The following is a 27,658-nucleotide window of genomic DNA, read 5'->3' as shown; positions in this document are numbered from 1 at the left end:
TAAGCCCATGTGGTTATGTGCTTCTCTTGGAATAACTTTAGCTGGTATAGATCTACTTCATTACACTGGATTTACACAGCTTTTCAAGTCGCTATATTTTAAAAATGTGTATAGTATGATAAACTGTGTCATGGGTTAGTAGTCAGAGCAGAGGAATGGAAGCCAGGAACTCCCATGTTGTCATCCTGGCGCCAATCCTGGAGCCAATTCCTTAAGTTGATATAGGAAAAATGATGGTGTGCCAACCATTTTAAGTGTCTTCCAAGATGTTGTAACGCTTTGGTTAGTTTACTTTAAAAACAAACAGAACAAAACAAAACAGGCAGTTTTAATAGAACCGATAGTCACACAGACAGAGGAGGATTTCAAATATGTGCTAACGGCAGAAGCCATCTCCAGTTCCCCACTCCCTCAGTTCTGAAAGCTTGCTAACCTCTACTAACTAATAAGGCAGGGAAAAGCTGTCCCCATTGGCTCAGACCTTTCAAAATGGGGGTCCAATGAAAGCAAAGCTACAATGAAGATAAAACACAAGAGGAGGATGTAGGCCTCACTGTAAAGTCAAACCTCTCTTTCAGCCCTTCTTGGTCCCCAAAACTGGGCCTCCACACCCAATGCCAGTTTTTAAAGTCAGTTGTTTCCTACCCCTGCTGTCTGTCTTTGTGCTACTGTCTGTCTTTGTGCTAGAGTGTGTGTGTGTGTGTGTGTGTGTGTGTGTGTGTGTGTGTGTGTGTGTGTGTAAGTAATTGTTGCCAACCAACTCCCTAGGCAAAGCAGTTTAGATACAGTAAAGCACAATGGTTTGACTTTACAGTGAAGCCTACACCCTCCTCTTGTAGTTATGTGGAGTTTTTAGGGCCTGTAATACCCTTCTCCACACCTTGCCCACAGATACCACTGGATTTCCTCCACTGCTCTCCTGCCCCAGTGATACAGCTACTTCACAAGAGATCAGACTGACTCTGATTATCCTTTATATTTTAAATTAGTCAGTTATGGGGTACTTTATCTTCGTTGTAGCTTTGCCTTCATTAGACCTCCATTTCTCTGAGAGACAGACCATCCCTGTCAAATTGGTATTTCATTCTGCAGTTATCTTAGAATAGAGTCTCAGCCAGCAATTCTTAAAACTACCTTTGAAACAGAGCTAGATAATGTGGATCAAGTTCATTCTCATTGTAACTCACTGGCTTCAGTTCTTTCTTGGCATAAGTAGACTTCAGATTTACCGCTGGGACGAATTTGGTCCACAGCATTTTATTGCTCCTAGTAGCCTCCAGAAACATCCATTTTCTACTGTGCTGGTTACTTCCTCTAAGACAGGGGTGGCCAATCTGAGCCTGAGAAGGAGCCAGAATTTACCAAAGTACATTGCCAAAGAGCCACAGTAATACGTCAGCAGCCTCCCATCCCCTCCCCAGCCTCCCGCCTGCCGGCAGCCCCCAACAATCAGCGCCTACTCCCCTCTCCCCCGCAATCAGCTGCTTCACATGCACAGGATGCTATGGGGTGGATGGGGGAGGAGCGAGGGCATGGCTGGCTATGGGGAAGGGGCAGGGGCTTGGGGGAAGGGGTGGAGTGGGGGCAGGGCTTGGTGCAGAGCAGGGGCTTGAGCAGTGAGCACCCCCCCAACTCATTGGAAAATTAACATCTATAGCCCCAGTCCCAGAATCAGTGCCTAGGTAAGGAGCTGCATATTAACCTCTGAAGAGATGCATGCGGCTCCAGAGCCACAGGTTGGCCACTCCTGCTCTAAAAGGACAGGGAAAGGAGCTGGTCTCTGCAGTAGAGCTGGTAGTATAGGGTATGGACTAATGGGAGCACCAACATGGAATTCACACATTGTTTCAGGGGCTCTAAGTGCTAATCTGTTTCCGGCTTTGGATGCCAACCCTGATTACGGGAGAAGTATGCAGTAAACAGAAACTTGTTGCATAATACGTGCACTTACTGCACAGGGAGTAGCAAAACAGCATTTGTACATGCCAACCAGTCTATTATCCTCTGTTTGCCATCTCCTCTGGAAGAAAACTGCCATGTGAGAGAAGGGCAAATAAAGCGTCACTCACAATTGCTCCCCACAGACACTGTTTATTCTGTGGCATATTCCACCCTGGCTCAGGCCTACGGACCTGCACTAGCCACCATCACATTAGAGGACAACACAAATAATAATGTGCAAAGGTGCAAGAGTGAGAAAATAAGATAAGGGTAATTAAATCTCATACCTGGCAGGTTACTGGCTAGGTGCTTTGGGAGCAGGAGCCACAAGGGTCGTGGCTTTTCTCTAAAGCAACAGGCACGGATTGCATGCAACAAGGATAGATAAGTAGCACCCCACGCAAACAGCATGCAGGTCACAACCTCTCTGTGTATAGCTGCAGCCTGCCAGCAAAAATCCAGTCACACTTGCTTCCACCTGCCTTGGTTACCACTTGCAGGGTGACCCCAACACACTCCCACTCCCGGATTTTCCCCAAAAGCACATGTTCTGCACTGTCCAGCCCGCTCCTGGACAGTTCAGATATTGTAGGTCCATTGTCCCTGTAAGGGATCAATACACAACAGTTTGCTACCTTAATTGGAGCTACCAAACAATTCAGTTTAAATACAACACAGGATTAGTTTTGATTAAAGAATAAAACAAGTTTATTTAACTACATAGAGATATACCTGTACTCACTTAAAATCTAAGGCATTCAAATCAGAAATGGTTACAAGAGAAATAAAGATACAACGCTTCCTAGTAGCTAAGACTTAAACTAGATGTGGTTCAGGGTGAAATCCTTACATGTTCCCACCAACATAGCTGACCCAGTTCACAAGTCAGGATCTGCCCCCAAAGTCCCACGGGCTGGTTTCCTTTGTCTTCTCGGGTGTGAGTGTGAGTGAGATCTGCTTAACCAGGCCTATATGGGTTTGAATATGTGCTACCAACATCATTCAAGGGGAATTTATAACTTTACATTTAATATTGCTACATACGTTTCACCATGATATTATTGACCAGTGAGTTTCTAGTGTAAGTTATAACTCACAAGGCATATTTTGTACAAAGATTATCATAGTAGCATGTACGGTGTGAATACAGGGGTGTATTCGGTCTCAACTGGCCACTGGCAGGGAGGGTGAGGGGAATGCATGCCAAAAATGGTTTCCTGGGTGGAAAATAGCTAAGGCTGTACCTGCCACCACCTGAGACACGGCATCTGCCAGCCAGAAGTCTGATCCAGTGCATCAAATCCTATGTTAATTCCTACAGTTTCAGAAAGGGGTCATAAGTATTTTGTATGCCAGCACCCACCACAAGGTAGGCAAACAAACAAATTGCCTCAAACCAGCAGGATAGGACCCAGGTAATGTGTCCTCCCCCTTCCATTGTACTGTACTGCCTGCCACCCTGCTATCTGTAGTATCCAACACCAGTTCAGAGGGGTTTTTAATTCCTATGCACTTAGCCAGCGATACAGCATTGTGTATGGAGGGTAAAATTTTCCTTCCTAAATAAAGCAGTCAGTTTGTGCCAGGAAGCCTAAGGCTTCGCAGCACTAAGTACTGCGCAGTACCTAGCCTGCCTAATTACAATGGTTAATGCTCTGAGTTAGTCACACTCTTAAAATCCTATCTCAGTATCAGACCTCCTGCTGCAGGCCATTCCACATCTATGTATTGGCAGCAGTTGAACAAGGTCACCATTTCCACACGAGAGCGTTTACTGGGCCATGAACTAGCCAGTCTATTTCTATAAGAAGGCAAGGGATTGTTAAACTCTTTAGAGCAGTGGTTCCCAAACTGGGGATCGTGAACCCCTGGGGGTTCACGAAATGTTACAGGGGGTTCTCGGGAAAAAATTCCCTAATGGCGGACAGAGCTGTCCATAGGGACCCCATAGGGCCAGCAGCCCAGAGCCCCTGGACTTCCAAGAGCTAAGCAGATCAAAGCAAGCATATCTATCACACTGAGATTTAAACTTCAAGACTCCTTATAAGAAATGGAGAGGGAGGTGGATATTTTTTGCTGTTTTTAAAATTAAATAGGCAGCTAGTGTTCTTCATAATAATTTTAAAAACAATAAGTTTAAGCTTTGTTGTAACACGCATTGTTTGCCTGGACTGCTCAAGACCTGAATGCTTGTGTAGGAGGAACTCTTCAAGTTGTCTTCTTAAATACCTTCCTGCTGTTTCACATCTGATACTCCTTGATGAAACATAGGAGCCTTGTCTTATAACAGGCTTATTCAAAATGATACAAGCTACGAAAGGAAAGTGAGATCTTGGAAGAGTGTTGTCGTTTTCATAATGTAATAAAATACTGTAATGATGAATAATAATTAATAATAAATAGTGTGTAATAAGCATGTCAAAAACAAATTTTATATTTCCAAGATCACTACTTTTATAATTTATACTCAGGTAAAGGAGAAAATCCCTGGATATAATCATTTTTAGGAAGGGGTGCGTGAGACTTGACATTTTAGTGAAAGGGGTTCACAGGTTGTTAAAGTTTGGGAACCACTGCTTTAGAGTTTATTCCTTCTCTCCCCCAGTAGGGTTACCAGAGCTGTTAAGTCTCTGGATTTGGCCTGCAAGCTCCTGTCTTCAGCAGTTTTCTGAACTGCCCCTGCCTAGGAGATCTTAGTTGGAGAACAAGAGACACTCCAGGGTGCTTCTCTATTGTAAAGGTGGCTTTTGCTAGGATCAACCCAAGAAGACTGAGCCTTGAACATGCTGCCCCAATTCACTTTTGGCTACAGACTTGGAGCTGTGTTCAGACTGTGTTCAGATATCTCCCCAGTCAAACAGGCCTGCGAGCAGTAACTAGGGAGCCATGGCCAGGCTGGGCCAAAGCTCCACCTGCCAAGGAACAAGGGGCTGCCATAGCAGTGCACCCAGCCAGGGGCTAGCCCACTTAGAGCATCCCCAAAATGATGGCAGGAAACCAGCATAGCCCCCTCAAAACCCAGAGCAAGCAAGCATCAGCCAGCATCAGGGGCTACCAACCCAGCCAGACAAGGAGCAACTGAGGAAGAGCCTTAAGGAATCAACCACCAGTTACCTGGACACCATCCCAGGCAGAAGCACGAGCCAGCCCAGAGCAGAGCACAGTAATTCTGATATATGCACAGTTTATTCCATGCTGCAATCTTATTATTCTTAAAATTATGGTATTCAGGACACTTGCTGCCATTTGTGCAAAGAAGGCAGTGCATATTCAAATTTAGGATATCAGATCATTTGCATAAAGCCTCCAGATTTTTGAACCTTCAGTCTTAACAAGTATGGAGGTTGCATGGATGCAATTGTTATGCTATGAGGCAATGTCCAACTTGGTACCCAAGTGTAGGTCTGAGCTCAGAAGATCACCAGTGGGACCAGAAGGAGTTAGCAGAAGCTTCTTCATAGGCAACAGAAGCAATGCCTTTGCCCAGTCCTCCAGGGTTCGCAGCAGATGCAGTTATTGTGACACTCAGCTTCAGCACTCTTTTCTAAAATGCAGGAGGCTGTGTTAGGACCACAAAAGAAGGCAGGATGCCAAATTCAAACTATAGGCCAGGTCTGTAGAGTACCCAGGGGAATGACATGGTCAGAGTTAAGCTCACAATACGGCGTCCTGTGACAGTTACTTGAATAGAGACAGTTTGCTGTAAATTACAGACCGGACAGCATTTGCATCCTGCTGAACCTTACTGGAATGGCCAGTCTGCAGTTCCTGGTTGAACAGTATTCAAGCCAGCAAAGGCTTCCCATTGCTGGCCTCCCATGCTTGAATTCAGATGTATTACTTAGTGAAAGGTTGTTTAAACTTTGTTATATTCCTACCAATGGAACATTAAAGCAGAGTTTATTCTTCTCACATACAGAGTAACACAATTACTGGGCCAACCTGCAAAAATTCAGGATGGCTGGGCAAGGCTTGAACAGAGGAAGAGAGATTTTTTTCCCCCAGGCAGTAGATGGTACAGCAGTAAAAACCAATTGCCATTAGAGTCCTGGGATGGGGTGCAGCCCTCCATCTCTCTTGGCTATATCAGGGCTAGATCCCATCTGTAATTTGTCTGTGGTTCCACATACCACTCTACAGAATGAGCCCTTCCCCAGCTAAACTAAAGAAGGGAGAGGACTTCATTTTGGATATACAAAAATTAAATCAAAAATAAGATACAAGAGTTTCTGACAGATCTTAGGTTTGGCCAGTGGAAAAACAAACAAACAAACAAAACCCAAGAGATTGCCAATTTGAGGGGATCTTTATGGAGGTCTCCTGGCAAATTATCCAGAGTTGGGATCATACAGTACAAACCTAATCCCTCTTTATAAGGCTTTTTTCTAGTTACAGAACTACCAAGTTGCACCAGTTCCACAGTCGATTTAATGCTATATAACAAACCTATGAACAGTCCCAGAGGGGGGAGCTGTACCAGACACATCCATCTGTAAGACTCTCTCAGAATTTCAGAAGTGCTTTACAAATGGCAATTAATTAAGCTTCAATCCACTTTTGAAGTGAGTAGGTACATATTTATGGCCAATACTCACCTAATATCTACCCTACTGGGTAGGGCTGCCAAGCATCCAGTTTTTGACTAGAATGCCTGGTTGAAAAGGAATCCTGGCAGTTCTGTCAGCCCCGCTGACCAGGCTGTTAAAAGTCCAGTCAGTGGCGCAGCGGGGCTAAGGTAGGCTTCCTGCCTGCCCTGGCTCCGCACAGCTCCTGGAAGCAGCAGGCATGTCCTTCTGGCTCCTAGGTGCAGGGGCAGCCAGGGAGGCTCCGTGCACTGCCCCCCACCCCGAGCACCAGCTCTGCAGCTCCCATTGGCTAGGAACTGCAGCCAATGAGAGCTGCAAGGGCGGTGCCTGCAGACGCAGGCAGCGGGCAGAGCCCTCTGGCCCCTCCACCCAGAAGCCGGACATGCCGGCCACTTCCAGGAGCTGCCTGAGACAAGCACCACAACAGAGCCTGCACCCCTCAGCCCCTCCCATATCCCAGCCCTGAGCCCCCTCCCACACTCAAACTCCCTCCTGGAGCCTGCACCCTCTCCTGCACCCCAACCCCCTGCCCAGAGCCCCCTCCCACACTACAAATCCCTTATTTCTGGCCCCACCCCAGAGCCCGCACTCCCAGCCAGAGCCCTCACCCCAGCCCCTTGCCCCAGCCTGGAGCCCCCTCCTGCACCGCAAATCCCTCATCCCCACCCCCACCCCAGAGCCCGCACTCCCAGCTGGAACCGTCACCCCCTCCCGCACCTCAACCCCTGCCCCAGCCCAGTGAAAATGAGTGAGCGAGCAACGAAGGGAGGGGGGATAGAATGAATGGTGGTGGCACCTTGGAGAAGGGGTAGGGCAGGGGTGTTTGGTTTTCTGCAATCAAAGTTGGCAACCCTACTACTGGGGTTGGGAGGCTTACTTGATATTGTGAGGCACTCAGATATTATGGTAATATCTGAAAAAGCCTAGAAATAAGAATGGTCCTCATTTTACAGATAAAGAAACCAAGGCACAGCAAGATTGTGATTTGCCCACGGTCACACAGGAAATTCATGGCAGAGCCAGGAATAAAATCAAGACCTCTTAACTCTTTGCTTTAGACTCAAGACCATCCTTCCACATCCACTTAAGAATGTTTATACAGAGAACATCCTTGGTTATGTACTGTACACAGAGTTCTAGGTGAAGGACTTTGTTGTGCACAAGAGCAGTTTCCTTGCATGCACTGTGTAAATTACATTCCCATCTCAGATTCCCATAATCTGATTGTAAACAAACTTCCTTATTTCAATCTTGTCTGTTACTGCCATACACAGAAGCAGGGTGAGGTTTAGATAGCTAGTGGCTGCCAGAATTCATTGCCAACAGGAGATTTCAGAATAAATACTTTTAAAAATGGCACAAGTGAAATAGCCTACAAAAGGAAGAAGCTGAAGATGATAACTGTTGATAATTTGTTAGCAGAAGTGCTGTTTTTGAGTACTTCCTTTCCACGATTGTCTCAGTTTATTAACGTAATCAGACCATGAGAACCAGCAGCCAATCTAAGCGGAACAGCAAACTTCAACCCAAAGCATGGGGAAGCAGCGAAAACAACAGCAGCTTACAGTGAGAGCAGAAATTTAGCTTCACAGCTCCCACTGATAATGGTGAGGAAAGGCAAGAGAAGAGAAGAGAGCAGGAAGGAGAATTTGACATCAGAAAAAAACCTCACAGGTTAAATCAATTCAATAGCCCTAGATGAAAGATATTAAAGGGATGCTGTCCAAGAGTTTATGCTCAAACTAGAGATGTAAAAATAAATAAGATGGAGATTTGTAAAACCCAGTATGACTGGAAATGTTTGTGAGCTTTTTAGCTCCAGTGACAGTTTTGATTTAATTTATTCCCTGCAGCAATGGACTAGGATGGTCAGTGGTGGGACACTAGTCCAAGACTCTGGAGGTGCCTGTTAAATTCTCTGCTCCACCACAGACTTCCTGCATGTCCATGGGCAAATCACTTAATCTCTCTGTGCCTCAGTTCCCCACCTGTAACATAGGGATAACAATGCTTATTCACCTCACATTAAAGATTGTGAGGTGGTCCAATACTGTACAGGGCCACATCAGTACCTAAGACAGATGGAAACTCAAACACCTTGTGCTAGAGAAGAAGAATAAGGAACTGAAACTGATGGGGCTACTTTCATGATTCAAGCCAAGTAAGATGCAAACAGGCACCAAAAATGGGGAAGCAAATTCCATTTGTAATCAATATAAAAGGCTGTAAGGAAAAAAGTTAAAGGTAAATTTTGACAATGTCCTTTAAGGCCAGGTTGTTTCATGAACTAGTTTTGTCTCATGGATACTCTTTGGACTCGGCAGACCTACTCCCGTGTTGGGGCCAACTGTATTCCAGGGAAGGGTAGGGACGGTTTTGTGGCCTGCAGAATGCAGGGGGTCAGACCCGATGATCATAATGGTCCCTTCTGACCTTAAAGTCTCTGAGAAACCCCCCTCGCTACCTTATGACAAGACTCGGTGCCAAAGACAGTGCCTGTACAGTAAATTTGTTTTACAGTCTGAGTCATACTCCATTCCACATAGTGTACCGGTGACATCCGGGCCTCTGAAGTGATAACTCAATCAACTCTGTCGGACTGTGATGTCAAAGGTGATTGTCTGTTACCTGGTTTCAAACAAAGTCTGACCATTTCCAGAGGCAAAAGCCAGTGCATGGGTCAGGCCAACTCCCACCAGCAGCTTTTAAAATTCCTTCTTTCCTCCTCACTTTAAATGGCAGAGCCATGATTCAAATTGCATACATCTCTATTGCCCCGCACACATCAAGAGTGGAGTCTGTGAAAGCAGTGAAATAAGATTCTCCAAAACTAAATTGAAGATTCTGTGGTGGGATATGTTTTTCCTTTCCCTGTCCTGAAGCCAAGCTGAATACCTTTTTCACTCCCTGATCCTGTATCACAGGCCAACACACACTAAAACAGACCAATTCAACCATTCGGCACATCCAGCCTGTGAACAGAGAAAGAGTTGGCAGCTAGATACACCAGTATTTTAATGTCAGATCCTTTAGGTTCTGTAGCTTTCCCTCCACACCCATCCACTTTCTTCCTCCCTCAGCCGGCATCGCCCTCTGCTTTTTGAGCTTCCCAAATGCCACTCCTCAGTCCCTCTCCTACACAAGACAAGAGTTAGCTTGTCTGTAGCACAACATGCTTGATACAGGATGGTATGAGAATCACACAGATACCACCGTGATGGAAGCCATGCAAGCTCCTCGATAAATATGTGGGGGAAGTGAGAGAAGAGCAGGAAAAGCCTTTGGGTTAGTCACCTCACTGATCCTAAAAAGAAAGAGTCTTAAGACAAAGGCAAGGAGGATTTGTCTGCTTGGAAACTCTGAGCCCTAGGCAGAAGGGTGAATCAGCAGAGAAAGGAGATCACCTCACCTCAGGCCCACTGGAAAAAAAAAAAAAAAAAAAAAGTAGGAAAAGCATACATTATATGGGGGAGGGGGGCGCGAGAGGTTCATATGACAACAAGAGAATTACTCCCACTGGGGGAGGAGGGGGGATTGTTTTTACCATGCAAAAACTAGGCATTATACCACCTTATACCCTGAAAATCAATCTCTAGCTGCCACTTGGCTTCATCTTACACTGTCTCCTTTGACTTTGATTCCTTGTGGCCTCATGCAAGTAAGAGTGTCATTTCTGACAGAGGAGTGCAGGAAACTGGCACATGGCATTTGTGAAGACGTGGAGTGTTGGGACAGGATGGGATTGTCCCCACACCAATGAGAGTCAAAATTAGTGACAAGAACTGCCTTGCCCATTGGTGCAACATACCGCTCCCTGTTTATTCTTTTGCCCTTCAAGCAAAGCAGGGAGCAGAGAGCCCAGTACTAAACAGGTATCCCCTTCCCTTTGGGGTGGGAAGGGAGAAATGAAGAATGGCCCACTGAGTCTCCCATCCACAGGCAGGTGGATGTATGTGGGGGTAAGGGTAGGGGAACAGTAGCTTTAATGCCTCCTTTGAGGTGAGAGAAGGGAGAACCTTCTTCTCTAGCAGACAGAATGGGAGTTGGGCATGAACCACTCCAGGATTTGCCAGACACAAGCTGGCAAAGCATGGTGCCAAAAGGTGTGGATCCTCGTGGTGGGTTCCTGAGGTGGCAAAGGCACCTTCCCACAACATGCCTGGAAGGGAGGTGTTCTGGGCTTCGCACTAGATGCTAACCAGCAGCCTCCCCCTTCTTAGCAGCAGCCTTGGATAGTAGTTGTCAGGTAAAAGTTTTTCCAAGCCCTGCATATATCGATGGTATTAGCCTTCAAGTATTATTACTACTGTAATTAATAGAATGCTTACAGTAACTAGGGAGCGACTGGATTGGATTACAGCCAGTTAACAGCCTTAAAGAAACAAACCACTACAGAAGGAATAGGGGAAAATCGCTAAGGTTCTAAAATGGAAACCTCTCTTTTCAGATTTCAGAGCCTGCCGGTAGTTGGCAGGCTCAGAGCATTTGCAGAGACTGGCACAGCAAGAAGTGCAATGTAATGTGTCACAAAATGATACATTGTTGCATGAAAATTACACTTTTGGTGGAGGCATGGTTGCATGAACAGGAGGGCTCCTATTCATACACTAGCTTTGTAATTTGGGAGGCCTGTACACCATTTGAACTATAAGGTCTGCTGTAGACAGGCGTGTGCATGTTAAGTTATCTACATGCCATCATGTTCATAACAGTTTGTTACAAGCATGTAACAGCATGTAATGATTTGTAAATGACAAACATTTTGGAAACTCTTAACACAAGCCTGCTAGTTCTGACTGATTAGCCAGACGTGAACACTGACAGCATCCTGAGCCAAAGGCCATGTCATCCGAAACAGTGGAAATGCAGTCTTTTCCCTTGAGTAGCAACCTTTAATGATAATGCAAGGGCCTCAAGCATCAGTCATTAACCCAGAAGTTTCCAACCTGGTGTGGCTTAGTCTCAGTGGGTGCCTCCTGCAGCCTCTGGCCCTGTTGATTCCATCTCTCCTTTCTCCCCTAAGGAGCGTTCCTTGGAGGCAGAGTGCCACGAGAAGGTTGGGCCAATGGGCTGCTGCCTGAACTCAAAGCCCTCTGGGTCCAAGAAGCAATGCTACCAGAGCCGGGAGGGTAAGACAGGCAGTTTCATGGAGCCACTTCATGCTGTACCTGTGGCCAAGCATTTTCTGTGGGGTGAGGCAGATCATGGTCACACAGCTTTTCCTGCTCCAGCAACATATCTCCTCTGTCCTGTACCACTCAGGATGAGAGAGGATGGAGCTTTCCTATTTAATAGAAGGGGAAAGGAACACCCAATGTGCCAGAGCCACAGTAAAGGGGAAAAAATTCCAATTCCCAGAGGGCTCCCCAGTGCTGCCCAATATGTTTGGGAGGTACTCCATGTAAACATCTCCAGAGCCACCTCATTATTCATCACTTTCAAACCCCTTCTCAAAAAAACCTCTCCTTTGCCATGATGCCTACCCAAAAAACAAAAACACCACCACACACATCTTGATAACGGTTGGGCTGCTGGTGTGCAGAGACCACTGCCTATCATGCTGATCAGTACTGTCTTTGTTTACTTGGACCGCCCTGTCTGTGTTCATCTGTTGTCTCGTCTTATACTTAGATTGTAAGCCCCCGGGGGCAGGGACTATTTTTTTGTTCTGTGTTTGTACAGCGCCTAGTACAATGGAGTGGTGATCTACGACCCAGGCCCACAGGTGCTATAACATCACAAATAAATAACATTGCTCCTCTGTGGGGCCTATTTACACCTGCATTCCCTCCATCCCCAATTGTCTCATATATGCTGTCAGCCTACCTCACCACTAATATTTGAAGCATGTAAGCCCCCCTTACCACACAGTGATGCCTTGTTCTGTGTGGCCTACCCCTCCAAGTCACTTCCACTACCTGTTCTCAGCTCAAATGCAGGCAGGGAAAAGTTTGATCACGTTAGGAGTGCAGGCTGGTGATGAGGATTTCTGACCGGGAAAGCCAAGGAGTTGGGACTACAGCCCAGAGTGAATTCAGAGTTGGCTCCCCACAGCTGGAACCAGTTTTAGTCCTGGCTTGAGCTCCCCAGTGGCCTAACAAAGCCCTTGGGAAACAGCTAGTGTCCATGGGTTAGCCACCTTGAAACAGACTGGTTCTTATTAATGAAGCAATATATAAAGAAGACGACCCTCTTCCTTCCCTTTCTCACCCCAACCTCCAGGCAATTCAACTGACTGAACTTGTTGCTGGTGAAAGGTGCCAGACAAACAGTGCTAGAGAGATTGATGTTCTTGCTGTATCCACAGTGCAGGTACAGCACAGACAGCAGCCACTCACAAAACCACCTCCATGATCTGGAGCAGGAGTGAAGCCAGTAGCTTGAAACATGTGCGTGCGCACACACACACAGGCCTAGCTATTGTTCTCTGCTCCACAGAATATCAAAATCTCCCAAGCCAGGTAGGACACATTGCTACTTCTTATATACATCTATCTCCCTAGCAAAAAAGGTACAGTCGGAGATACCTACTAGGGTATTAAGAAGCCAGATGAAAAAATAGATGTTATTGGCTACAATGCATATTACCCTAAGGAAATTAAGTATTTACCCATGCTTGGTATAAGTATTTTAAGATAATATTTCTCGCTATACCATTATCAATTGAAAGGGGACAGGGGCTTTTTAGGGGGTGGCGGTGGAACTCAATTTTGTTTTATATCTTTCTTAGGGGATAACAAATTAAGTAGCAGAAGTTACTCACCAACTGCCTCTGTGCATTTGCTGGGACGTACAGTCACACCAATAAAGGTGCCACAGGTAACAGCACTAAGAATTTCAGGAAACCCTGTGTGACATATACATCACTTTCTATAGTGAAGAAGAAAGTGAACAGTTCGGACATATAGACCATACCTGGATCCCTCTGCATGTCCCAGAAATCTTGAGAGGCTACTTTATAGGTCTGTATTCAAGGGTTTAGCAACACAACTTATATTACAGCAGTAATTACAATAAACACACTTTACACCTCACTGAATAGTAGCAAGAACCCTTGGTGCCTGATCCAAATCTCATGGAGGCATTGGGTGTCTTTCTGTGGCTTTCAACAAGTCTTGGATCAACCCCCTCAGAGCTAAGCCTGATACTAAAAGAATCTGATAGCAATATGTGTGTTCTCTGTGGAACCCACCTCACACAATAGTGAACCTGTTTATATGGCAAGTAGAATGAAAGTTTCTGAGCTGTTTTACCACACAGGTACCCTGCTTTGCCTGGATACAGATTACTCCAAAAGGGTTCCACCGTTAATTGGAATTAAGTAAGTGCAAAAGAGCAGCATGTGCCTATGCTATAGTGAAGGATGGGCCCACTGATCATCCCCAGCAATCAGTTCTGTATATCTACCCTGATCATTTAGTACAGTTAGTTAATTAAAGCAGAGATTATGCAAACTGGGGGTCGGGACCCCTCAGGGAGTCACGAGGTTATTACATCAGGGGTCGTGAGCTGTCAGCCTCCATCCCAAATCCCGCTTTGCCTGCAGCATTTGTAATGGGGTTAAATATATAAAAAAGTGTTTTTAATTTATAAGGGGGGGGGGGGTCGCACTCAAGAGGCTTGCTGTGTGAAAGGGGTCACAGTACAGTAGTTTGAGAAACACTGGCCAGTTTCAGACTCTGCTGACTTGAGCTGCTTTTGAACCAATAATCACCAAGTTAGGCAAGTCAGCAAGGAGCTCGCAACACAGCACTTGCAGAGTAAGATCAATGCATGGGCCACCCCCACCCCATTTTACATTATAAAACTTTTTATTTCAGGGTGGTAGGTGACCATCATCATAGTAATCTGGAGTCATTACAAAGTTAAACAGACTTAGAATTATTGCTGATTCTGTTCGGAGTCAGCCCCCCTTCCACTGACCAATGAAGCCTTCCAAACTAGTTTGAATGATTTCCTTAAAGAAATCTCTTCTCCGCCCCCCACATCTTTTCATTAATCACATTGGTTTGTTTTTGTAGGGTTGCTCATAAAAAATGAGGCTGCTGGCTTTTAGAGCCCAGACACTTACATGAACCTCCCAGATCTGAGAAGACACAAGTTAACTAGAGTCTCACACCTCAACAGTAAAAGCAGCAAAGAATCCTGTGGCACCTTATAGACTAACAGACGTATAGAAGCATGAGCTATTTTGGGTGAATATCCACTTCTTCGGATGCACGTGACCTCACACCTCAATAGTGTGCACTTAAAATGATACAAATGACCAGAACATGGTTTTGTAACCTGCCAGCGTCTCCCATTCAGAACAGTGTCCCTTGGCTCCAATTCAGTGAAAGAGCAGGTTTTGGTGTCAGTTCCCACTCTTTAGAGTGGAATGCATTTCCAGGAGGCATTCTCTCTGTGTAGATGGATTCATAGCTGTAAGACTCAGCTGGGTAAATGACCATATGCCACACTGTGTTTATCCATACACCTTAAACTCACACCAATGGGAGTTGTACTTATGCATTGAGGAAGCCCTTTGAATGAGATTTCTGGGCCTGGTTTTCCAGCTCCCATTGACTTCAGCGGGAGTTGTGGATGATCAGTACCTCTAAAAGTCAGGCCCTAGAGGGATAGAAGACACCAACGTGCAATCAGAGAAGGCATCTCAGCCAGAATTCCGCTTGCCCAACCCCAGCTATGCAGCAAGCTGTAGTCACTGGTTGGCTGCCGCCTCCCACCATGAAGGCAGCTGCATTTCAGTGTTTTTCAGCATGCTTGGCAATATTTCCAGGTAAGGGGGTGCAACACAATTGTAGGACCTGGGGTTGCAATCATAAAATCTTCTTGAATTCAGGTCTCAGTACTTCCAGGCATCTGTGTGTGTTTGGGACAGAGAGGGAAAGAACAGGAGATGGCAAGCAGGAGAAGAAGAAAAAACGAGGAAAGACAAGGCAGACAGAAGACAAATTTGAATCCATGCACCACTGAGGTGTGAGGCAGCAGTAACAGCCCTGGCAAGGCTTGCTTACAGTAGTCATAGCCCATCCAGTCACATGTCCATTACCAGCATGGCAGGAAAGATACAAGGATGGGAAATTAACATGGGGAAAAAAAAAAAAAAAAGAGAAGTGCTGTTTTATTGCCTAATAGGGAGCTAAGAGGCTTGTCTGGCTCCAGGCCACACCACAAACATCCTATGGCTGGGTTCTGTTATAATGAAGGGGAAGAAAAAAAATAAGGCAGCAGCAGAGAAACAGGAAGCTAGCTAGCTCTTTGCTAATCTTATTAACGCTTGCGGTTTCACTCAGTTAATACAGTTTGTAGCTTAGAGTCCCAAGGATTCCCTTCCATTTCTCCCCACTCTGAACCCCCCATTCAAGAGATTCCCCACCATCACCAACAGGCTCCTTTCAGAATGAGTCAGTCAATCTTGCTTCAAAATGCAGTTGGAAGTAGCCTTGAGAAGGTTAACTGGATTTGACATTTAAGTGATGGCTACTCTCAGATCGGAGGCCCCAGGGTCAACAGTCAAGGCTCACAAATCATCCTCTCCCCATCTACATCTTCATAATTGATCAAGGCTCTGGATATCTGTCTCCAGCACTGAAATCCTAGAGGTGGGCATTCTTCATAAAAATGTCACTCTCTCTTGCAAAGCTCACATTTGGCAATTTTTAGGAAAAAAAAAAAAAAAAAAAAACTCTTGCATTTTATATATTTATTTTACATGCATAAACAAACTCAGGTCTTTTATTAATTGCCCTGTATTTTAGTGGGGGCAGATGGGTACTTATTTCCTGATCTTGAGGTGGGAGAGGCCATGGTGGATTTTTTCCTAACATACCCACATGACAATGGATGCATTAGAAGTTCTTAAAGAACTACAGTGGAGTTTCCCCCCCCTCTCAAAAAAAAAAAAAAAAAAAAAAATCAGTGCTTGGTCCTTATGAGATAACTTATTTAAAATCGGCAACACAACCAGTGGGCCTATGGGCCAGAGACAACTCAGCCTTTTCATGGCTCTGATAGGTGCCTTAGGCAACACCTTCATGAAGTCTTCCCAAGGTAGAGCCTCCATCCCTTTCTCCAGTCTAATTTCAGACAAAGCAAGCTGCCTCATACCAATGCAACCAAACTCCAGAGAATGTCCTAAGTGTTAGACACAACAATGATAAATCACAGGCACAGGACTTCACAGATAATGCTACAAAATAAAGTTAGCCGCGACGTAGTGACAAGCTCGCAAGCATTAAGTAAAGCTGTGTTAGCTTTTGCCATCTCTGTCACCAAAGCTTGTGCCACCAACTGGGAGGACTCCAGGCCATTTTAATAGGTGGATTCCAAAGATATTGCAATGAGCAGTACACAATCCCACATCCTCATTGGTGAAGACGGCTTACAACCGCCAGTATATAAAATGTATTACACGTGAGGCTTTGGAATTGTATATCACATGCAGTGAGGCACCAGTTCAATAGCAAAGTGCCTAGGACAAAAATAGCTGCACCCCCACCCTCCAGGATACAGTATATTACTGCATTTGTATTATGCTGATCTAATGGTCAAAACATTAAAAAAAAAAATCGTGTGTGCTCTAATTAAGACACAATAGATGTCATTTTAATCTGAGCCTACTGCTCTTCCAATCCTAGCTATTTTAATAATACTGTTAGACCCATACTCCCAAACCTGTAATCTAGCTACATTTAATTTCTGTATCAGGAAAAGGCCATCTCAAAACATGCAATTTTTTTTAAAGAGACCAATTCTCACTAGACAGCCTAAAAGAAAGTGTTTATACAACTTTCTGGACAGTTTCTATTCAAATTTCACCACTTATTGGCCTAGCAGTAAGCACAAAATACACACCAAGTTACACTCTGAAAATCAGTAATGAGGTTAGGGAGGCTGGTTAACGGTATCACTTTTGCCTTGTGTAGTTATGTACAGTAAGATAGTGATAACCAAATCACAGACCCAAGAATTTAAACTGGTTGCCTGCAACAGTCAAGGAATTCCCCAGAACCATACATTTACACTGCTGGGCTAATAGCTTGCTTCCTTTTGGGTGTTTTCCCCTCTCCTGTAGACGATTAGGAGGATGGATCTCAGAGTAGGTGGACAGATGGTTTGATGCAGTACATTAAATCTTGTGATTTTAAATTGCAGTCCACACTTCTGTAACATCCCTCACAAATCTGCACAGACCATTTTCCTGTCCATCCCCACCTCCTCCTTAGTTCTTCCACTAACATGCTGCTGTGTGGATGAACAAGTCACTACAAAGCCCAGATGCCTCACTCATCTCACAATATAAAGAGGTTACAATGAATAATAATGTTCTTGGTAAAAATACAAAACAAAACAAGCCCTGATCAGAGGGGGAGAGAGAGAGAGAGAGAGAGAGAGAGAGAGAGAGAGTGAGCCACCTCCCACTGCTCTACAATCAATTGCCTTACAAAGCCAGTGATTTATCCATCCTCTGCAGCAACACTTCAGGGACGCTTTTGAGTTAATGTCTTTAAAGAACTAATACATTATAAGGTGGGTTATATAATACAGGAGAGTCATCTTACGCTGGGGTTACATTCCGCTGTCAGCGCGTAAAGCGAAAATTGCGTATAGTCAAAATGACATTGAGTGTAATGGCGAGCGGAATTGCCCGCACTACTGGTACAGTATTTAAATTGTTATTTGGTTTTTGCTGACCGCGCAAAGCTGAATTTGCACATGTTAAATGCGCATAAGATATGACTCGCCTGTTGATTTAATTGAACCAACTTCTGCGGGTAGATCCATTGGACTGAATGGAATGGAGAGTCAGGCAGACAGCACCCATTCCACAGCTTTCTGGCCATACAAACTACCATTTATGATGATAACTATCTTTACATACGGCACATGACACACTGCTTGCTAGACTCAGAGGATTACCAGATACTGGGATGGTGCCATTTCTAACAGATAATTTCAGTGATTTATAGATACTGTATTTAGTCAATATTTACCTATAAACAGGACGTGTTCAGCACAGCTTAGCTATTGCTGTCACTGTTCCACTAATTCCAAAAATCTGAATGGTTTAGATTTCTCAGCAAGAAGTGCGTTTTATTGCAGTTTCCTAGTAAGCAGTCCTGTGTGATAACAGGCCTGGAGAAAACAAGCAACGTTATTTTTTTAAATAAAAATTAAGTGTTTGAATCATTTACATTGAATCAATATTTTAAAATAATGTTACTGTAATCCCTTAAGAACAGACTAAAAACCAACAGAAATTGTTTTTTAATTTCTGTTCACTCATTACAAATAGATTCTTCACCCTACTCTGCATCATATTGTCAAGATGGCAGCCGTCCGGTCAGAAAGGGAGCATAGTATCGTCATTATCATACCAGGCTGGGAATCAGGAGATTTTTCTTCTCTCGGTTCTGCAACCTTGGACCAGTCGCTTACAGACAGCGATCAGTGTCTGAAATTAAAGTGAACCATTTGAAAAAAACATGAGCCGGATTTTCAGAGGTGACCAATGCTCAGCATCTCTAAGACTCAGATCTATGGTATTTCAGATGGAGGCACCGCAAAAGTCACTGGCCTCACAAATGTTTTAGCTTGAACTGCCACTGCATCCTCAGGGGCTGGTGTTCTCACTGGGGGTTGGTTGTCTTTAGCTATGGACTTTGCTTTCATCACCAGTCAGATGAAGCCCAACCTTGCTGATCTGCAGGGAGCTCAGCTATTCACTCAGGGCCTGATCCAGCCCTCACTGAAGTCAGTGGGTGTCTCTTCATTGATCTATGGGAGCTGGATCAAGGCCTAGGATTTTTCTGATCAAGAGGTGGAAATTTCTTGTGGCCTGTGAAGTTCTATTTCACAGCGGCTTTTACAACTGGAATAACAAATTGGCTAGTATTTCAAAACTAGTAAATGCCCACAGGAAGGCAATAATTGGCACATTTTAGAAGACTACATAGATTTCCTAACAATCCACAGTGATGAGAACATTTTGAGAGTGATCTTCTGACAGTGGCTTTCAAAAAGTTTCACTGGATAACAACGAGAAGTAGTAGTATCAGTCTGTTAGGACTTAGCAAGTGTTTTTTGGAAGCCCATTTACTGTATTTTCTTCAGAATAATAGGGAAGAGTATAATAGATGGTAGTTTCTTCTAACTGAAAGATTTCACCAAGAGTTGTCCGATATTGCAAGCGAAAGAGATTTAATCCCCACAAGAGACCCCTGCTGTTGTACAAATGGGCCCTGCAGAAGCTTATTAAAAGTCAGATTGAGCAGAATTAGTTCTGTTCATTATTTTCCACCCCTTAAGTGAATATCGCTGCCGAGATGAGCTCTTGAAAGCCTCTTAAAAACCTTTCTGAAAACATGACAGCCCAAAAAGCCTCTTACAGAAAAGCTATGCAGCTGGAAAAGCTGGTTTTTCCAAGCAGTAGCAGTGCCCCCTGCATTCTAAATTGACAACTTCCTGCTCCTCACCTAGCAAGCTCCTGCAGGGAGTTAGTTACTCAATGGAGTCTGAAATGAGAGGATTCGAAAATGTGAGGGAGCGGAGGCATCTTCCAGCTATCAGGTTAAAAACGCCTATCATCATTCATAAGAACTTCTAGAGGCTTTTCCTGCACAGATCTCAAAATGATTTATAGGAGACACTAATTCCAATTTTACTACTCACCTGTGAAGAACACTGCATTAATCTCATTGTACAGAAGGAGAAATACAAGCACACGGAACGTGTGAGAACTACCTGAAAACTAACTTTGTATAAATATCTCCTTGCACGTTGGGTGCAGGTCTGCTGAGCATTCAGAGTCAGTTACTAAAAATCAGCAGATCTAAATTCTTACTCTGCATTAGTTCTGCTGAGCCAGCAAAGCAGAGAGAGATTCTAGTCCTTGTGTGTCAACAGAACTGTTTACAAGATTTCAATTAGTTACAACTGTGCAAATCCACTGAAGACAATGGGATTGCACAGTTACCACCCAGGGCCTAGTTTGTCCTATACACCAGTGGTTCTCAACCAGGGGTATGTGTACCCCTGGGGGTACGTAAAGGTCTTCCAGGGGGTACATCGACTCATCTAGATATTTGCCTAGTTTTACAACAGGCTACATAAAAAGCAGTCAGTACAAAATAAAATTTCATAAAATGGACTTATTTATATTGCTCTGTATATTATACAGTGAAAAAGTAAGTATAATATTTATAGTCCAATTGATTTATTTTATAATTATATGGTAAAAAATGATAAAGCAAGCAATTTTTCAGTATTTTTGGGTCTCATTTTGTAAGTAAGTAGTTTTTAAGTGAGGTGAAACTTGGGGGGTACACAAGACAAATCTGACTCCTGAAAGGGGTACAGTAGTCTGAAAAGATTGAGACCCACTGCTATAGAGCAATGCTGAGAATGGCTACCTGGGGGTAGGTATGTCTATTCTCAAATGTTGAAGCAGATTCCCTCAGTCTTACACAGCTTCAGAGTAGCCCTTCTGCTTGGAAGGGTTAAGATGGAAGCATCTCTTCCTTCATACCATCAAAAAGGGCGCTATCAGCACTATTCACATAATGGAAAGGAAACACTGAAACAGTGACAGTAAGTTCTAAAAGCTGATTATACAAACAGAATTATATATAAATAAAAGTTAGTAGATTCAGAGAAGAGCCTGTATAGTGCATGAGTGCACACCAACTGTTTGAGTTTTTTGTGTATGTGTGTGTGTGTGTGTGTGTGTGTGTGTGTGTATATACACACACACACATACACAAAAAACTCAAACAGTTGGTGTGCACTCATGCACTATACAGGCTCTTCTCTGAATCTACTAACTTTTCTCTCCAGTCTTGGCTTGCTATAAAAGCAACAGCAGCTATTGTGGTTGTGAAAAAAAAAAAAAACCTCTGAAATGTGAACCAAGCATATCTGGTCCAGACATGAGTCTGCAAAGCAGGTGTGAACTGCCCCCTCCACCTCACTGGGGTGAGAACTTAGATGCCCAGTGATTATTATTTAACGTCAACACTGTGAACTATTTCATTCCTTGTGTAAGGCCTTGTCTACACTGCCACTTACAGTGCTGAAAGTTTCTTCACTCAAGGGTGTGAAAAAACACCACCCTGAGCAATGCAAGTTTCAGCGCTGTAAAGTGGCAGTGTACATAGTGCTCCCAGCGCTGGTAGCTATTCCCCTCTCGGAGGTGGTTTTATTATAGCAGCTCTCCAGAGCTGGAGCCACGACTACACAGCCACATTGAAGTGCTGCCGTGCTGCGTAGAAAGGAAATCACATCTGCATAGTTTACTGTGAGTCTCGTTTTGGGTACATCTACACAGCAGCTGAAAGGTGTAATTCCCAGCTTGGCTCAACATACCCATGCTAGCTTTGCTCAAGCTAGCGCACTAAAAATAGCAGTGTGGCTGCAGCAGCATGGGGAGTGGCTCAGGCTAGCTGCCTGAAATACATAGTCAGGCAGTCAGATGGGATTTATGCAAGTGGCTACCTGTGCCACCATGGCCACAGTGCTATTTTTAGCACTCTAGCTCTGCTCCCAGCTGTTACTCTTCGGTGCAACAATTGAGCGATACTTGGAAAATACCACCACTTCCCCCTTAATAAAGAAGGAGCCAAGCCCAAAGAGTGCAAGGGCATATTCAGGCCCCACTGAGGGGGCACCAGGCAGCACACAAGATCACATTTTGAACATTTGCACATTCTACACAATCTGGTGATTCACAGACAGTTTATTTTGTGGGCAGAGCATGGGAGAATACCACTTCTCCCCCACCATCTGACCCCGCATATACACATGCACAACCAGAATGGTGTCTCACTATGAGATTAGGATCCTACACCCCTCTGCAGAAGAGAATCTCTTTGGTCATGTAGCATTTGGAGGAAAGGATCCATGCCACAACCCCATCCCCCAAAAAGAGAAACACGCAGACATCCATATCCCTTCTATCACAACAGGAGGAGGAATGACATGCAATATTCCAAATTCATTGGTCCAGGCGCAGTTTCAATAGAATATAGCAGGGGTCGGCAACCTTTCAGAAGTGGTGTGCTGAGTCTTCATTTATTCACTCTAATTTAAAGTTTCGCGTGCCAGTAATACATTTTAACGTTTTTAGAAGGTCTCTTTCTACAAGTCTATAATATATAACTAAACTATTGTTGTAGGTAAAGTAAATAAGGTTTTTAAAATGTTTAAGAAGCTTCATTTAAAAATTAAATTAAAATGCAGAGTCCCCCAGACCGGTGGCCAGGACCCGGGCAGTGCAAGTGCCACTGAAAATCAGCTCGCGTGCCGCCTTCGGCACGCGTGCCATAGGTTGCCTACCCCTGGAATATAGTTTAGAGAGACTATTATAGATACACTAATTCCTTAGACCATTTCCCCTTGTGCCACTCATTTCTCTTGTGCGTAACCCCCATTTATAGTGTAGCTCTTTCTCCCCTTTTAGTGGTTGGCCCACAGAGAGGTTTGAATGTGTTACATTCTTGATCTAAAAGATTTTTGCTCAGGAAGCAGAGTCACATGCTTTTAGATCTAGAGGCCTGGGATCAATCCCTGCTGCTGACAACCAGTCAGGGTGTTACACAATTTATGAAATCACTTAATATTTACCCCAATGAAGCACAAGTAACAAATATAATATACCTCTCCCATCAGAGAAGTATCTATTAGCACAACTGATCACCTTGCTCTGCAAAGGAAATTGCTAGGCTCTATTAGACCACATTAGATCTTACCAACTTTAGTATCCTAATTAATACCTGGGTGAGAATTAAACTTTATGGCATAGTCAGACAATTCTTTTAAATTAGTCAGGAGTAAAATAAAGAAACTACTGCTAGCTGGTCCTTCAGATAAGCAATCTAATATTCTCACACTATGGACTGGGAATTAAAATTTCACTCTTTCCTCCCTGTTGACATATAAGCTCACCTACCATGAACTCTGTTCTCAAATAAGCACTCTTGTTTGTATGCTTTAGGTCTCATGCCTTTTATCCTCTCCATGCATCCTTTTCAAGCTATGAAACCAATGGCAGGAGCTCCATAGCTATCATTTCTAATTAACTCATTAGTCTCCAGTGGAAATCTTCCTCAACCCACCATTTCAGTTAACTATTAATTAAAGTATTGGGGGTGGGGGCCGCAGGGAAACAAAGAGTCCTCTTATTCGTACACACAGTCACAGTTACTCCCAAATTCATGAAGGGAGCCAAACACAATTTTTAAAACTCCAGATATACTCCCACCAGCCTCAACACCTATGTCTAGGGCCCTACCAAATTCACAGCCATGAAAAATGCGTCACGGACCGTGAAATCTGGTCTCCCACCATGAAATCTGGTCTTTTGTGTGCTGTAACCCTATACTATAGAGATTTCAAGGGAGAGACCAGCGTTTCTGAAATTGGGGGTCCTGACCCAAAAAGGGATGGGGGGGTCACAAGGTTATTTTAGGGGGGTTGTGGTATTGCCATCCTTACTTCTGCACTGCTGCCTTCAGAGTGGCAGCTGCTGGCCGGGCACCCAGCTCTGAAAGCAGTGCCCTGCCAGCAACAGCACAGAAGTAAGGTTGGCAATACCATACCATGCCACTCTGACTTCTGTGCTGCTGCCTTCAGAGCTGGGTGGCTGGAGAGTGGCAGCTGCTGACTGAGGGCCCAGCTCTGCAGGTAGCAGCACAGAAGTAAGGGTGGCAATACCAGACCATGCCACTCTTACTTCTGCACTGCTGCTGGCAGCAGCGCTGCCTTTAGAGCTGGGCTCCCAGCCAGCAGCCGCTGCTCTCCAGCTGCCCAGCTCTGAAGGCAGTGCCACCACCAGCAACAGCGCAGAAGTAAGGGTAGCAGTACCATAAACCCCCCTACAATAACCTTGTGACCCCCACCTCCCACAACTCTTTTTTGGGTCAGGACCCCTACAATTACAACAGCATGAAATTTCAGATTTAAAAATAGCTGAAATCACAAAATTTACAATTTTTAAAATCTTTTGACCGTGAAATTGACCAAAATAGACAGTGCATTTGGTAGGGCCCTACCTATGTCCACTATATGCGACAAGAAAGTAGTTCCATTTTCTATTCAGAATTGGCAAGATGCGATACAAACTGAAAGCGTAAAATTAACGAGTGATTCACTCTAGTGACTTGACAGTTGTAGGAGGTACCCTGCCATGCTGCTTTAAAAAAAAAAAAAAAAAAAAAAAAAAGGAAAAAGAAAAGAAAGAGTTCTATTTTATTGTCTGATGAAGTGACTAAAAGGGAAATGTTTCAGGGATTAGGATTCCAGAGTGATCTAATACAGGATGCCTTTGGCTTAAAAAGAGAAAAAGAAGCAGCTAGGACTCCTCCTAAACTCCCCCCCACCCCCAGTTTAAAAAAGGGATGAATGTTACCATTTTTGGACATAAGTTCTGCACAAGCCCAACCCTAAACCACACCATTCAAATGAGAAGTGAGCTATCATCCCGCTTGTGATCACATGGAATTGGGGATCATTCAAAAAGGGAGAATAAGGTGGTGGGAATGCAAGAGGTAATTTACTAACAACAGATTGCTGGTCAGTCAGTCAGTCAATCTGATCTCCTAAATAGTTGTAGTGCTCCTGTTTCCTTGTATAATGGGGAGGCAGGTCTAAGCCTACAGAGGTCATCTCCAGCCGAAGGAGCGGGCACCCTGGGGAACAAGCTAAATTTTACATTCACATTCTGATTTCCTCCTTAATCAGCGTCTGCTGCCCCCAAAGAGAGCGTTCCTTTGTGTGCCATTGTTCTCTGGGGGCAACGCAGACGCGTGGAGAGCTTTGCAATGGGAGTGACACTTCGTAGCAGACACACATGTACCTGCATGGCCCTCCCTTCCCCCAGGGCACCAGCAGCCGCCCAAATCATCTCCAACAGCTTCCTGAGGAGCAGTTCAGCGGCCCCTAATAGCACGCACAGAAGGACAAGCCAAATGCAGTTCCATCACTATTTAAGAAAACCAGAAAGTGAGGAGTGTTGCCTGGTAAATTGCATTGCGAAATGTGGGGGGACTGAGCTAGGGCTCCCGTCTGCATGGCTCCTGGCGCTGACAGGGAAAACATCTGTTGCTTTAGGGGGGGAAAGGAACTTCTGCGCTGCTACATTGGGCAATAAAACGGCTCCATTTCTTTGCCTATCCACCGCCCCTCACAGGTCGCACTACTTCAGCGCCCACCCACCTCCCACACACACAGGTAGGAAAGACAACAGCCTAATGTGTGTCTGTTACACGTTGTTTCTTTAAATCACACAAGCCCTCCAGCCGCGTTTAATACACAATCTCCAAACGCTGTTTCCACAGGGATCTCCTAGCCACCAGATAACACCTTGGTTTAAACTCGGTTAAAATCACTGGTGTAGATCGAATTAAAAGCAGGCGTGGGGCGTGCTATTTGCTACATGATTCGAGCTCTGCATCTCAACAGGTCCTGTGCAGAGCTGGGCAGGCGAGTACAGCTCCGGGGTCCATTGCAACCTCTGACCATATGGGAAAAATCGGAGGGAGGAGGAAATAGGCGGCTATGCATATACAAATCCATAATTAGGTTGATGTTGCAGCTCGTCCCACCCCCAACCCCCTTCTTCAGACGAGGCTCCATTATTTAATTAAATAAAACGAGCGGGTGATGCACGGATCCGGCTCCCAACAGGAAACCTGCCCAGCTATCAATCAAACCAGCTCTCTGCCCTGGACCCTCAGCAAACGTGGAAAATACCCCCAGCGTTAAACAGGGAGGGGACTGAACGTGCGAAGGTAGCCACACAGACCCCCAATACATAACCAGTCTCCAGCAAATCCAAGGAAACCTTTCCCCCACCCCCATCCTGCTAAATGCCTGTAACACAACACTCCTCTCTAATGGAGCTACTGCAGCCTCTACTAATGTCACCCCACCCCCTGCTCCAGGATCTTTACTAGGATGCTTGAGGGGGGGGGGAGAAAGGGGTGAGGTGAGGGTGAAAGGGGGGGGGATTTACCTTTCTCTGCTGTTTTTCCCAGGCTGGATCCAAAAGCATGTCCCTGTCCCAGTCCTCCTCCGGCTGCATGTAGTCATTGGTTTGCGGAGAGTCATAATGATCCATGGTTGTGCGTGTGTCCTTTGGTCTGCTTTTGGTCTTCCTCCCCTGCTGCTGCCACAGCTCGCACGCCCAGGCGGTCTCGAGAGCTCCCTACTGAAGCACAGCTACAGCGGAGCACAGGCAGAGAGAGAGAGGAGGTGGCGGCGCGCGGCAGCTCCCCTTACACCAGAGCGCAACCTAGTCTTTGCACACACAGAAGGGAAGGGGGCGGTGGGGGGGAAGAGCCCTGCCTCCTAGATAATCTCATTGGCTAGGTGGAGTTGCCAAAAGTTCATTTTCCAAGGCTACCATCGCTCTCATTGAAGCCCCCTTGTGTCAGTCAGGGCTTTCAGCCGTTGATATAGGTTGATTTAAGGCTGCCCTCCCACCTCCTCCCCTTTACTCATGTGACATCTGAGTTTAATCTGCTCAGTTTGGTGACGTCTCCCCTTACCTTGGGGGTTTATAGTAATATCAGAAGCTACTGAACAGACAGAATATACATTCTTAAAGCCACTGAGATACCTGCTGTGCAATGCAAAAAATGCAACAACAAAGTATGTCTGCTTATTGTGTTTGACAGAGGGACAAGGTGGGTAAGATAATATCTTTTATTGAACCAACTTTTGTTATATTACCTCACCCGCCTTGTCTCTCTAATATCCTGGGGCCAACACTGCATACTATTATATTTGATGTATTATCCCCTCATTCCTGTTTTACTAAACAAGCTTCTACATTATTCAGGTCGGTGTTAAAGAAACATTGTCAGATTAACCATGTACAGTATTCAAACAAATAGTCCTTACCTGGATTACTAGAAAAACACCACCTTAAAAACTGAAAAAATGTTAAACATCTCATTGACTTGTCAGTAGGAATGCACTTTATTTAAGCCAGAATCCTGCAAATCCTTATATACGTATACTTAACATGTCTGTAGTCTCATTGTGTTTAATGGGACAAATGGAAAGTTAAGCATGTGTATGAATTCGCAGAATAGGAGCCTTACTCTGTGCATATCTGTCAAATTGGACAG

At 44.8% G+C, this 27,658-nt stretch overlaps 1 protein-coding gene across 1 annotated transcript in view; it reads right to left on the bottom strand.

Moving 5' to 3' along the window:
* Window positions 1-26,840, bottom strand: part of ACTN1 (actinin alpha 1) — a gene marked incomplete in the record, with an annotated part of 136,267 nt that extends 109,427 nt beyond the window's left edge. Inside the window, 1 exon segment of the mRNA XM_034767982.1 lies at window positions 26,539-26,840. Within this exon segment, the coding sequence (XP_034623873.1) occupies window positions 26,539-26,643 (105 nt within the window).
* Between the last annotated feature and the right edge of the window lie 818 nt (window positions 26,841-27,658).

This window comes from Trachemys scripta, chromosome 4, assembly GCF_013100865.1.
Source record: "Trachemys scripta elegans isolate TJP31775 chromosome 4, CAS_Tse_1.0, whole genome shotgun sequence".
NCBI lineage: Eukaryota > Metazoa > Chordata > Testudines > Emydidae > Trachemys > Trachemys scripta.
The sequence above is the reverse complement of the archived record's forward strand: the minus strand, read 5'-3'. Positions and strand labels throughout refer to the sequence as shown.